General features: G+C 30.8%; 2 protein-coding genes across 2 annotated transcripts; one reads left to right on the top strand and one right to left on the bottom strand.

Annotated features, from left to right (window-relative positions):
* Positions 1–2716: 2716 nt before the first annotated feature.
* LOC126741468 (NADH dehydrogenase [ubiquinone] 1 beta subcomplex subunit 7) lies at positions 2717–6712 on the top strand. The gene is made up of 3 exons (XM_050447881.1): positions 2717–2967; positions 5873–6041; positions 6547–6712. The coding sequence occupies exons 1-3, from the start codon at positions 2835–2837 to the stop codon at positions 6638–6640; spliced, it is 396 nt and encodes a 131-aa protein (XP_050303838.1). The 5' UTR covers positions 2717–2834; the 3' UTR covers positions 6641–6712.
* An 891-nt stretch (positions 6713–7603) lies between these two features.
* LOC126741467 (uncharacterized) lies at positions 7604–10899 on the bottom strand. Its single transcript, XM_050447880.1, has 4 exons — positions 10645–10899; positions 9131–9472; positions 8799–8928; positions 7604–8126 (listed from the first exon to the last, which is right to left on the bottom strand). The coding sequence occupies exons 1-4, from the start codon at positions 10694–10696 to the stop codon at positions 7925–7927; spliced, it is 726 nt and encodes a 241-aa protein (XP_050303837.1). The 5' UTR covers positions 10697–10899; the 3' UTR covers positions 7604–7924.
* Positions 10900–14870: the final 3971 nt, after the last annotated feature.

Genomic DNA, 14870 nt, shown 5'->3' with positions numbered 1-14870 from the left:
AAAATGCCTTAATAATACTTAGGATGGTTTATTATTTTATGATTAACTTAATTTATTGAAAAGTCGTATTGATTTAACGTTATAAATTTTTCGACAGATTTAATATCCATGTTTAGTAATGGCATTAACATTATTTAAATTAATTATTTTAATATTCTTATTGATCTTAATTTTTTAAGTAAATTTTAAATAACCCCTATATTTTAAAGTATGTCTGCTTACTAAAATTCCTCATTCCCAAAATGAACGAGTAATAAGAAGTGGGAGTGTGGAGAAGTACTACAAAAAGGAACGACTTCGCGTATGACCAGAGCATTTTTGCGTATTTTGTATACTTAATCTCAATAATCCATCCCGTAAAACTTTACCAAAAGTATCGCGAGAATACCGGTCAATAACGGGAGTGACGGGCAGCACAACTGCATATAACCGAAAGGAACCATCAATATATGGTACGTTAGTTTTTCCCTCATTTTATACCACAAAATTATTAATTCTCCATAATTATTGCTTCCACCCCCCACAATCTATATTATTTATTGTTGGTTAATTTTAAAATAAATAAAAAAGGTAAATTTTTGAACAGATGTGTTTACCGAACCGAAGCTCCTCTTTAACTTTATGAACGACCGATGTGGGTAAATAGATTTGAATGATTATGATCCAATTATGCAACAAATTAAATAATAGCACTTATAAATAAAGTAGTAAGCACGGTCATAAGGAAAGCAAATAGCTCATCATAGCTCCAAATTATAATGTTGTTTTTAGTACCATAGCATTGTAACAGTAATGGCAACGCCGACGGCTATTGCTATCGCCTAACCCGGAAGTGAAGTTGCAAGAAAATTCTGCAAAGCTGAACGCAAAGTGTGCTATACTAAGAGAGAATTATGACAAGTTGGAAGAAAAGAATTTAGAAAACAAGAAGGAATTCTCTTTCATTGTTGGAGCACAGGATCCAGGAAGTTCAACAAAATCGCAACATTGAACGTCAAAATTTTTGATGATCTGCCCTGTAGACCTTCATCACTGTACCACAAGAACGAGGTTTGTGCCAATACGAAATCCGTTGGGCAGATGCGCTATTGAAATCGTCTTAATTTATTTATACTACTTCATGGAACATTTATCAACATCCGTTTGACACAACTGCAAAAACAAACGGTCTTATCACAAATCAAAGGCCTTGCAAGAATTTGGAACCGATATTGCATGTTTGATTTGACTGGCATATTCAGATGTTGATGGATCATCGAACGTTTGGCAATTGAAGCGTTTCTGGACGGACACCGCGGAGACATTATCCAGAAAGCACTAGTTCCACTCTTGCCAATACGCCAATACACATAAAGAAGAGAAATGTCCACAGATACCTTCGTAGCACTTGCGCTACTCTTGTTACTTAAGTACCATAGGGTTTGCCCTTTTGTGTCAGTATATTTTATAAAACAAATAAGTTAAGCTGTATCCAGGTGCGGCAAAGACAATCATAAGCCTTGACGTAGTAAAATACGCAGCAAAGTTTAGCCATTAAGTAATGTTTACCATAGGAAAAGCCACATTTGAACATATTTTATTCTTTGTTCTCTATAATTAATCTCTTTAAAATTGGTAGGGGTAACGACACTCCAGTAAATTGGCCGCCATGCTCTCCTGATATTACACCGATGGAGTATTTCTTCTCAGGCACCTTAAAGCAAATGATTTATTCAATACTTGTTAATAATAAAGATCTGTGGCGATGAGTTAAATCATATTAGAAATAATGAAGAAATTCTGTAAAAAGTATAGATTAATTTTCATAGGATTAATCTTTGCATGCATGTAGGTGGTGGTCATATTGAATCTGTTTTGAAGCAGTTCTAAATAAATTAACTATTTTAAAATTATATACTTCTATTCTCTAATTTGTTTGTACTATTATTTAAGAGTTTACAGCTTTTTGCAAAAATCTTTAAAAAATAAAGAACAAAATTAATAACAGCTTTCGACTTACTCTAATTTACATGCTGTAATAAACCTTACAATTTGCATCATATTTAGATGCGTTTTTCTCGAAAACTGTTGATTTTAGTGACGTCTACAATCTACAAGAAATGCATTCTAAAACATGTGGAAGCAAAGATTTTTTCACCAAAAAGTGACATACACCGTGGCTCAAAAAAGTTGTAGCAATTTAACTGTATTCTAATGCCCGCTTATGGCGCCTTGCTAAAACATACACCTAAACCGATAATAAATTTTAATTTCTTATCCCAAATTAAAAAAAAAGTGAAATTTGAAAAGAGCAATAAGCAACGCTGGATGCTGAATATTATCAAGAAGAGGGAAGTGGCTGTGTTGCTCAGGATAATACAAATTAACATAATTTGATTTTTATCAAATTCTGGACTTCGGCCAGGTAGCTTATATCGACTTATTTTCACTTGTACTGCATCTGATAGAACTTTGTACAGACCCCTCAGAGACACCCTGTATATGTGTATCTTTTTTAGTCTATTAGATTTTAAGTTCGACTTGACATAAAACAAAAAATCAGTAAACTATTTGAATTTGAAAAGTTCCTGGTTTATAACTATAATATAATAACATATTTTGACTTACTAGTGTGAGAACCCAAAAACATGATGCGACTTGTTGGCGCGACAAGACTCGCAGAGAAACATGCCGTGAGAAACTAGCTTAATCCCGGGTTCTTATATACGTCATTTGTCAAATGTTATATAACCTAACCCTATATTTTCATCCAGCTGATATTGAATTAATATCTTAATTTTCTTTTCTACCATTTAGTAAGCTAAGCTTTTGGTGAACAAAAGGACGTACTTAGTATGGGAAACTTTATGGGACACGTCCCGCAAAACGGGATTGACGTTTATTTCCATCCTGAAATCTCTCCTGATCCCCGAGAGGAACCAACATTTGATCCATTGCTTGGCTTTCCAAATGGTCGAAAACCAAGAGGTAGGAAATCTAATTTATATTATTGTTGAAATATTTAATCTTCCTTAAGACAGGATTCCTTAACACAGCGCTGGTTAGATTACTGTGATGTTTTTGTATGCATTCCAAGAAGCTATATTGTATGTCATGTCTTTGATTTATTTATATTTAATTTCTAATTACATAATTATAAAAATAAAACACTTACCTTTAATTACACGAATTATGATAGACAGATCCATAAATAATCTGATTGGAAAATTCAAACTGCAATACACTTGTTTTGGAATCACTTGTCAACAAAGGCATATTACAATTAAATGTAAGATTATCATGACTAAGGGAAAGGGGTGAAAGCCATTTAATAAATTTAAAGCTGGATATAGTAAAATCTTAAAATTCCAATTAGAATCGCCTTGGCAGATTATACAATATTCCAGACTTGAATTTGAAGAATTTGGTAGTTGATTTAAATAATATGGATAATAACGAAAAGTTAATTTTAAGTTACTGTATAAAAACTCACAAGTTGGAAGCAAACTAAATGAAATTACTGAAGTCAAGAGATGGAAGTAATAATTGAGCTTTAAAGCTTAAGCTTTTGTAATAATCATTCCATACATTTTTGGACAACATTATAGTGACAAAAAAATTGTAGGTTCAATTTTACATACCTATATAAAATTTCACATCTAAACAACCTTTAATTTAATAATATATTTTGTATTATATAATAATAAATTTGAGTTCGTACAAGATACTAGCAACAATTATATCTAAAGAACTTTCAATCAATTTATTAACTAGGTACCAACAATTTCACTTTTACCTCAAACACTTGGCACATCTTTTACATGGACTGGATTAGGTAGTTGATTTTTACTGGTTTCAAGCAATGTTTTAGGATATTATTGCTATGAAATATTTGTATTATTGATACAAATTACATATATAGTTTGTATGCACATCTTGCATCTCTATATAGAAATTTATCCATTATTTCTTATGTTCATTATTCTTTTGTTCTGTGCAATTGGCCCATACCATATCCCAAAATGAAGAACCATTCCTAAACTTTCTCCATGCTTAATAGTTGATAGATGCAATTGTTTTTGCCCCAAGACATCTTATATGACAGATGCCATTTTGTTTTAATAATACTAATTAGTTTAGTGTGTCCGGAAAAATTGTCATTACTACATTATGTATTTCAATTTTTTGAAGTTCAGAGTATAATTATATAACAAAAGAAATTGCATCATAATGCAATTATAATTATTTATTTATTTTAATTCTTTGACATACTAAGCTTCATAATTACCATTTAAAAACATCATGTAACTATACAAACAAAAATACTAAAGACTAATTATTTATTTGATCACTTGATTGGTAATCAAATAAAACAAAAAGTATAGACAAACATAAATATACCCACAGTCAATTAATTCATAAAATGAAGGAGTATTTGGTTACAAAATTAGAACAATTATTGCTAAGAGAATCCATTACAGTTCTGGTTAAAAATTAAATTTTATTCTTCTTTTAAAGCTTGCTGCAGAGAAAACAAATATATCACATTCTGAGAAAAAGCCATTGTAGTTGTGAGTAAGTCTGTTGATGTATATAGTCTGGCTATGGAAATTTTCCTTCTCTGTTCTCTAGGGCTTCCTTTCTTTTTCTAGGGTTTCTTTTCTCTAGGGTAGGCCTGTGGAAGGAAAATGATGCTTAAAAAGCAAACAGTTCAGAAATTTACTTTGACAAATTTCATTCCTCTTGACAAATCCCAGCAATCTAAGTCCTCTGGCTATGATGGTCAATTTGCTGATTGTAGGTCAAAACTTTACTCCCAGATCAAGAATTATGACCATGCTTTGACATGCAATATTGTTAATAAAGTAAATGATCAAGATTGTGTTTTGAGATTTATGAAAACTGGTAGATTTGCATTTAGACACATTGATATTAAGACCATTTAGAAAACACCAGGAAACAAAGTGATCAAGATCTGATTGAAGCTTATTGTTTGCATGATCTGATCAGTGGTATTAAAAAATTCAGTAAAAAATCAGCATAGAGGAGAAGTTTAGAAAGTTGTAGTGAGCATGAAGTGTCATCATTAATGAAAAGAAGGAAGAGAATTGGGGCAATATAGGATCCTTGCGGCACTCCAGAGGTCACCCTTTAATTTTTTGGTTGGCAAACTCATACTTTAACCCTTTGCTGTTGTTGGTTAAGATATGACGCTTCACATTAGATAACTACTGGACATTCCAATCATTTTTTTGATTAGTAGAGAGTGAAGCACTTCATCAAATGCTTTAGATAGATCAGTATAAATCCAGTCAACTTGATTTCCGTTCTCTACTTCAGAAACTAGATAGTTTTGGCAGATTGCGAGATTGGAAGTTGTTGATCTACCTTTACAGAATCCATGTTGGAGGGGTGTAATACATCATCTATGTGTTAAAATTAATTCATATAGTTTAGGAATCACTGTTCAGTTACACTGTTAGAATCACCAAGTTATGGGAAAATATAATAATATGGGATAAGTTAAATATTTAAAAAAAATCTTTAGAGAAGTCTAAATTTAAAGAGTGCCTGAATAACAATTTTCATTAATCATTATTTTCAAGTAACAATTATCCAATAAATTATGTAGCATCCAGCAAGCAAAAATCGTTAATAAGCTAACATTACTGAGGAAATTAATGAAGATTGTTTTACTTTTTTCCAGTGCAGAGATTAACTTCTAATTTGTAATTTAGTGTAGGTTTTTAAATAATTCTTGGTTAAAAATTTTGTCCAAACTAATCATCATCATCCAAACAAATCTAATCATGACAAATAAATTTAAACATTTTACAGCCAAGATTAATAAGATACATTTAGTTCAAGGGTTTTAAGTTATTAAACCTTTTAGAAATGGTGGCTACAGAGGCAGAAATGATATCAGTGAAATTGCCATTGGAGGATAGAGATTATTGTGCACATAAATTAATTGCCTACAGATCATGCTATAAAGAGAAATTTCCATGGATTGTGAAATGTTCACACGAAAAGCATGATTATCTTAATTGTAAATATGATGAGTAAGTACAATAATTTTTTTTTAAATATTGTTAGTGTTACCCTAACCAAACATCTTTTATTTAAATGTACCATTTTTTGTACACAAAATTCAGAAGCTTTTTCTAATATTTTGCAGTTATTTTATTAAATTGGAGCTACAACCAGTTTAGAATAAGTATGCAATACACAATACATTTGGAGTTCATTTTAATTAATAATTACTAATTTGGTATATTACTATTATTTTAAGAGAAAACAGTCACAAGCAAGGCATATAAGGCAAATTTCTCAAAGTAATCTAAAGTGGTATAAAAATTATTTTCAAACTTTCCTGCGGTCTGATGCATATTCATAGCTTTTTTGAATATTCTATTCATAATGAACAATTAGATTAGACATAAAATACATACAGATTTTTTGTGGTCTTCTTTATATTCCCCAGCACAGTTGTCCTAAATCAATTATAAGATAATTGATTTAGGACAACTGGGATGGTTTGGCCAACATTAATCTCTTTTTTTTTAGTTTTATTATCAGAATGAAAGAATACGAGAGAGAACGCCGTCTGAGGGTTAAAAGACAAGAAGCTCTAGCAAAAAAAGCTGTTGCTGCCAATTAATTTAGGCAAACAAGTAAAACACCTTTTGTAGATATTTATTAGTTTATTTCCAATAAAATTTATCCAAGATAATTAGATGAACTTTTTATTTTTAAATTACTAAACATTCGAGTATTTTTTTTATTCAGTGATATTAATACTATGCTAGGGATAAACAATAGTCAAATGACTAGAAAATGTGACACCATGCACATTTTCAAAAACTCAGCTTATAATTAAATTGCAACAATAATTATATTAACCTGCATCCAATAAAGCTTTATTATTATAAACAAAACAATCAAATAATGTACAAGAAACATAATTTATATATGTGGATATGGGTTAAGAAGTTGCCTAGAAATATAAGAATACGTCTATAAAAGAAATTCGATATAAAATAAAGCTAATAAAAAAGTAGTATAGAAAGTAAAACATTAATATCACAAATTTTAGCTACTTTTGAAAAATGATAGAATATCAGTTTTTAAATTTTAAATAACAAATTAGCAATTTTTCATACTTTGTGAGTGTAAGAGATAAGGGTCTTACTAATACTACAATAAATAAAAGTTTTCGAAATTGGCGAGAATATAGGCAAAATAACATTTATAGTATGTTGATAAGTCTGGAATTATAAAAGGATTTAGATATGTGAGTGAGGTGACAATATAATATGGAATAATAAAGAGTTCAAATAACCTAACCAGCAAGAAATTGATGTTTTATGGAGTATCATACCTGTTAATTTATTTTATATATTACAAAAAAATGCAGCATTAAGTGCTTAAAGATTTTATACACAAATTGTTCCATACACCTTATTGTCAAAATATTAATAATAAAATTTGCACTTACTTAGCTAATATTCTGTCCAATTAATTTGAAATTCTGGTTAGTTAGTGAAAAATGTTATAACTCTAAAACTAACTAAAGATCTAAAAACAATATTATACAGTAACAATAACTGAGTAAATAGCTTTATACAATATAATAGGATATGCTATAAAAAACGTTCACACTAAAACAAAATACAGATTTCAAAAGAATATAGTCTCTTATAATAATAATTAGACCTTTAGTCTATGTATATAATGTCAGAAATATCATTATCTAAATATTTAAAGTGGTATACTCGACCAAAAAATATGTTTTACCTAATATGGATTTTTTGACACAAAAATTTAATTAAATGTGTTTAAATGGCTGGATTGTAATAAAGTATAAATCCGTCATAAAATGTGGTAACAAATTGTTTTTTTTCTCTTTTAAGTTTTGAGTTTAATACCAATAATATACGACATTTTAAAACCTGACTAAATTAAAAACTAGAGTAAAAAATACTAATCCAAAAAAGGCTGTTTTATTAATAAATGCAGTTAAAGCACCGTTGCATGGTCTTTCAATATTGTCAAAGAATATTTCATTTAATCTTTTCAAATCACTGGTGTTTGGACAATATACTTGTAAGAGTTGAGAGAAGCATTTTCGAAGCACTGTCACATCGCTGAAAACATAAATTATGTAAATATACTGATGGAATCAATAATTATAAAGTAAAAATAATTTTACTATACATAAGTTTTACCCATGATACTATTAAATCAATTTCAACTTCATCAATATAGGGAGACATTCCGAATCCACCTTTTCTTAAACTTAAAGAAGCATAAAGTTATAGATTAAATATAACAATTGTCAAATAAAATAAAAACGACAAGTAAGGGATTTCTAAACCTGCTGTTCAATAAAAATCGTTAATAAAAGAAATTCAGGGCGTAAAACAAAATACTCCTTATGAGTAACAAATGAGAAAAATTTGAAGGCAGAATTCAAATTTTTCTCATCTTAAGAATTATGTAACTTCAGTGTGTGTCCATAAACACAAAATGTATATAAAAATTTTCTTTGGTCAAACAAAGCACAACTTACAAATGTTCTTCGAATTTTGTTGAAATAATAAATAGTTAAAACAACAGTTTAAAAAAAATTAAAACTATTTTAACAAACGTTGATTCTAAAGTTTTCCAAATTGCTTTTATTTCTGTTTTAAAACTTTCTAGCTTAGAAATATTATTTTTTTATTGAAACTGTCCATACACAGATACAAGAAACAATGGTGATTCTGCATTTATGATATTAAAATATAATTTTTAATTTATTTTGATAACAAACTTACTCGCAAAGTTCTGCTTTCTTAATGTGACCTTTCGATGGAGGAAATATTCTATTCATACAATTTTCCAAATCATTGCTGTTTGATTGAGCAATTGTTTGCCTACATTGGGTATTTTCTTGACTGAAAAATCCTAAAAGACAAGCATATTATTATTTAATATATCTATTGTTCTGTATAAAAAGTGAGATTTTTGGTGCTAATTTTTTACATCATCGTACCTTTAAAGAAGAGTTATCATATTACAATGATGGAACTTTAAACCGAATTATTTTTTAGTTTAGTTGCTTCAATATATGCAGCAATAATGTTGTGTGGTTTGATTTTCTACTCACTTCTGGAATATTCTCCATGGTTATGACACAAAAAGTGCAAATAACCATTAAAACTGTCCCTAAAAAACTGACCAAAAAATTTCTCTTCCTTAGGCATGCAACTGTTAAAATCTTTTCCAATTTGCTCAGCTCTGTAAGCTAAATTCGGCCTCTCAGTTTTGCAGAAATATTCGCGCTCATTCGGCAATAATTGTGATACCTTTTTCATATATTCATACATTTCATATACGTCTGTGCGTAACTTTTCAAAATCACCAGGTTTTCCATTCTGGCATCTATCATATAAGTATTTTTCTAATTTTGATATTTCTGAATCAGTTTGGGATTGAACAGGGTAGGCAACTGAAAATTAAAAAATGTGTCTATATAAAAAATGCTGAGCAATCAAAGAAATCTTTACTGCTTACTGTTTAAATCAGGTAGAATGTTAAAAGTAAAAGGCTATCAGCAAAAAAAATAATAAAAAACTAAAACAGCACTAAAATCACCATTGCTAGGAATTTTTGTTTGTCTATAATATAGTAAGTGCTATGTCACTCTGTTTTGGTAGTATAATCTTGGAACTGTATGAAAGCAGATATTTTTTTTTAATTATTAACAAAATAAATCATTTAATAAAATTGCAGCAAATTTTGTATTTCTTAAGGTTTTAAATTGAATAAAGCTGTCTCTGTACCTGCAGCTCTAAAAATCCCCATGTAATCTGATTATTCCTTGTAATCAGTATCCTAAAATTATAAGGCTAGTTCCAGTTTTTACTAATGTAACCAAAGTCCCAATTAAAACATAGTAAATATTTTAATACTTTCCTAGGGACTACTTTCTAATTGAACAATTGACATAATGTACAATTAAACTCTTGAAGAATTTTCACAACAATATAGACTTTAAGTATACTTCTTCCTTAGGTAGAAAGATTTTGCACATACAACATTAAAGTACAAAATCATTTTAGACATAAATTTATTACTTATAATTTTTTTCATCCAATACTTATAATGCAAAAAGAGATTTATGAGCTTTTTTGAACAATCTGTTCACAACTTGTTGCTACAGAGCCAACATTTTGTCACAAATTTGTGCCACCAATATCACACTTAATCAACATTAGTTTTAAAATCTTTAAGTTTGGAATTTTTTTGAAATCAAAATAAAACATTTCTTAATTGTAAAGAGAATGACAAACTTAAAACAAACTAACTGAGCGACTTCAATCTCGCCAGAAACCTTCGATGTATCCTGTAAAAACCATACAGATGTTCAATGTTAGAATGAAAAATTAGTGCTAAATAAAAGGTCAATTTGTATATAAGATTCAAATAGGGGCACAACATAGCAGCAGAATTGTTCCCCCGAAATAAGGCATGAGATCAATTACTTAAGGCTAGCCAGTGAATATTGCAACTTTAAATAAAAAAAACATTCATTTTCTGTAATTCATTAAAACATATTTGACAATACAATCATTTTCAATTGCATAACTGAACGTCAAGCCACCGCAAATAATTACTTACTTGTAACAATAGTTAACAAGATGATTGCAAAAAAGGACTGGTAAAAACCCATATTTAGATGTATTTGCTTTAGTAAGGAATCACAAAATATTTAATAAACAGAAATTTAGCAAATATGGAACAAATGTATGCTTTAACTGTAAATGTATAATTAATTAAATGATTGGAATATCCTTGTCCTGTCTTAATATTTAATGCCTTGTGAAAATAATCAATTTCACAACAACCTATTAGGGTTCGGAATCACAACACAAAACCAAAATAAAAGACTGTCACTTTTTTGACAGCAACATTTGACACAACAAGTTACAACCTGATACTAAGGTCAGAGCATTGAAAAAGGAAAATCAAATTAAAGAAAAAAAATAAAAAATTACCCTGCATTTATTTATCAAAGGGATAAAATACAAAAAAAGATTTAACGATCATCTCACGTTCATAGGCCTTACTAATACTTTTAAGCATTCGTCTTCTATACCAAAGAGTACAATTTAAGATCCTTATCTAGGACAATTTTTCATTGCTTTACATACTTTATATTGCTGATAGCGTCTGCAAATATTGTTACCTATCAATTTATCATAGTAGTGGTAAATCATTACTAGATAAAAAACATAATAGCCCTAATAGGATTGAGTCCGGGTGCAGTCAGATGAAAATTTCTAGTTTATCTGAACAACGTCGGAACCTCCTCTGAGCACGATCTTCCCAAAAGGAGTCAAGCCAACATATGAAACTTATATCTTTCTAATAATTATCACAGAGTCCACCTAGTTGACTGCTTTAACACCGAAAACTGCACCATTACCATCAGAATAAAATCTGCTGTAGAGTTCAAGAAGAATAGAAATCACACCATCTCTATTTGGCTTCGTGAAATCCAAACTGTTCAGACATCCGGATATTAAATCAATATTCAAAAATCAGTGTTAGATATAAGACCTATGGGCTACCCGACATGTAATTTTGTAAGCACTGGCGTTCCAAAAATTCTGCATCAGTATTTAAACTTCTTTAATTTAGATACTGGGGTTTCCAATTCTCAAGTGCACCATTTAGACAATAATGCAAAAGATTTTGGGCGCAGTTATTATCAGGGTTATGAATGTGCAAGCCATCTCCGAAAAATTTACATTAGTCTCAGAAGCTCCAGGTTTCCTTATTTCTTATAGACATTCATTATGTAATATAGATCTTTATGTAGTATACAAATTAAAAAAACCTACTCGGCCTGAATGATTTTGTATGGGAATTTTTAATTTTTTGAAAATTCATTCAGAATGGGCTTTGCGAGAAAATTTAAAGTTTCTTTATATTACTAACAGTCACAAAATATTACGGTGACAGTTGAAGATTATTGCGACAATCCGACAATAAACACAATTATCTTTAGATTTTCGTTTGACAAATAAGGTATACATTTTTTGTTATCGCATCCTGTACTTAATATTTTATTTTTAAGCTATCGTATGTTGCAGGCAATTTAACCTAATTGATTATTGAAACCTATTTGCCTGATTGATACTAAAATATATCGCACTGTTGTTGTAGCGCAGTTGTTATCAACATTTTCCTTCAATATTGAACTAACGACCTAATCAACTAGTGAATATAATTAAAACAGTAGGTAAAAACTAACCAGGTACCTATTTGAAAATGAAAGCACTGCATGCTACTGTCATGAAATATGCTGTTATGAAAATGTAAATACGTTAAATATTTTCATAATTTGTGCACTATTTTCGTCGTTTTTTTTTGTAATTTAAGTTTATTATATAAGTTTATTTACTTCTACTTACGTTCCGTTTTTTATTTTCACCTATAGTATCTAGTTTCTAGTTATTTATCTTGTTTGGGGGCCCGATTTAGGCCCCAACATAGGTTATTTAGGTTGCCAATCGTGTAAAATTTTTGACGCATTTTCTGCCAATTTGACCAGAGTAGCAAGTTGCGACGTCTTCTTAAAGAAAATCAAGATGTATTTTTCTTACACGATCATGACCTGGGAAGTACTGATTTGGTGCAGCGTCAAATTAACACAAGAGACAAAACTTGGATAAAACAAGCACCTCGAAGGATTCCGATAGCTAAACAAGGTGAAGTTTCCTCAATGCTTCAAGAAATGAGGACACAAGGAGTGAACGAGCCGGCGACTGAATGGCATTACCAAGAAAGACAGTTATTCCCTACCAAGAGTTAACGACACTCTGGACAGGTTCACAATCGTTTTCAACACTCATCTGAATAATGGATACTGGCAGGTAAAAATACTCCCAGAAGAATAAGAAAAGACAACAAATATTTCTTATTTCAAAAAGACGTTCGATAGAAGCAATAGAAAATTAGCCAAAACTCACTAAAGAACACCAGACAAGAAGCTTTCTGGACCTTTGTATATAATACAAAAGATTTGCAAGAAACTTCGCTAACCTTGCAAGACCTAATTCACATTTGCTCACGGTGGACAAAATGGTATTTAATTGGTCTATGAACAAACGTTTTACGGACTAAAAAGGGCACGACGCACAACTCAAATTTTAATGAATCCGATACCTGAAGAAACTTTTATTTTACATACGGATGCAAGCAATGTTGGAATTAGAGCTCATCCTTTCACCAAAAATATGAAGTTGGTGAGCAAATGATAGCGGATTTCTGTAAAACACTAGAAAAGCCGGAAAGAAACTATTGTGTGAGCAGACGAGGACTAGTGGCAGCAGTAATTTATCAAAAGTAAGTAGATTCATCTTTTGGACTGCCCATGCTTCTCTAAAAGAGCTGGTTCAGTTCAAGAACCCTGAAGAAGAAATAAGGAAGCCAGGTGGCTTCAACGTCTACAAGAGTATCAATTTACAATAGAACATAGGATCGGAGAATGTTACCAAAACTGCAATGCTTTATCAACGACCTTGCATTGAAACATGTCAAGATAGTCTTTTATTGAAACAACATCCAGAGATACTTACTTGTCATCGTATTGGTCTTAACAGTTCGGAAGAGTTTAATATAATGCAGCTAGTTTAATCCAGGTTCAATATGATCAATATGACAATATGAGTATTTGGCTTTATTTATGAACTGAGGTCTCGATAAATTTCAAAGCCAGAATGGAAAAATATTTCTAACAAATCTCGGAAACTACAAGCTTATTTGATCTTATTGGACGTAGCAGGACTTTTTCGTACTAGCATCTCCGGAAATCGATATGGTCTTGTTCCTTATGGACTACTTTAGTAAGTAACCCGAGGCTTATCTTATTCCCAACCAAGAAGCAACCACAATATCTAAACTACTGTTCTAGAACTGGACATGCCGACTAGGTGTCTCCAGAGAGAAACATTCAGACCAAGGCAGGAAATTTGACTCACAGTATTCCAATAAGTAGGCCTGTTGCTGGGAATCAATAAGACCCGCATAACCCCCTTACACCCTCAGTCTGATGGAATGGTTGAAAGATTTAATCGCACTTTGAAACCTATTTGAAAATTGTGACAAACTCTTAGCAAATCAACTGGGCCACCTGTATACAACCACTCTTGTTCAAATATATCATTCTTCTATGTACGAATCAACTGGAAGAAGCCCGGCAAAAGCTGTCTTCGGTGATAAACATGGCTGAAACCATTGTAGAGAACATTAACCATCTACATCTAGCATTTGTAAATGGCGCATGAAGAGGTATGGAATAAACTTCACCTAGAAAATGATAAAAACGAGGATGAAATCATATTATGATATAAAGGCGAATTCTACCGGTCTTAATCCTGGAGAGAGTGTGGTTAATTCACGGAGGACGAAGAGCAAGTTACGAAAACTGTAGATATTGGGAAATGTACTTTATTTCATGTAGTCACCAGAATCTACGACGTGGTGTACGGGATCGCAAGTTCGATGACCAAGATGAAAATTGTAAACATCATCTGGTTAGCGTCTTATCATCACATAGCCCTAGAGGTTGAACAGTGTTGTGAAAATGTTAATGCGTTAAATATTTTCATAGCTTTTGTACTGTTTTTCTCGTATAAGTTTATTTAGCGTTTTACTTACATTTAGTTTAGTATTTTCACCTAGTGTCTAGTTTTTTAAGCAGTTCATCTTGTTTGAACTCCCTCTTTGTATCCCAACTTAGGTTATTTAAGTCATAATATTGAAAATCCTTATACTGTCCTTGTAGTAAATCCCGTTAGTAGTAAATTTTCTAGAATATATTTACTTGCTGCCTTTGA

The sequence above is a fragment of the Anthonomus grandis genome, chromosome 10, assembly GCF_022605725.1.
Source record: "Anthonomus grandis grandis chromosome 10, icAntGran1.3, whole genome shotgun sequence".
NCBI classification, from domain to species: Eukaryota; Metazoa; Arthropoda; class Insecta; order Coleoptera; family Curculionidae; genus Anthonomus; species Anthonomus grandis.
Note: the sequence above shows the minus strand (reverse complement) of the source record. Positions and strands in the feature narration are given on the sequence as shown.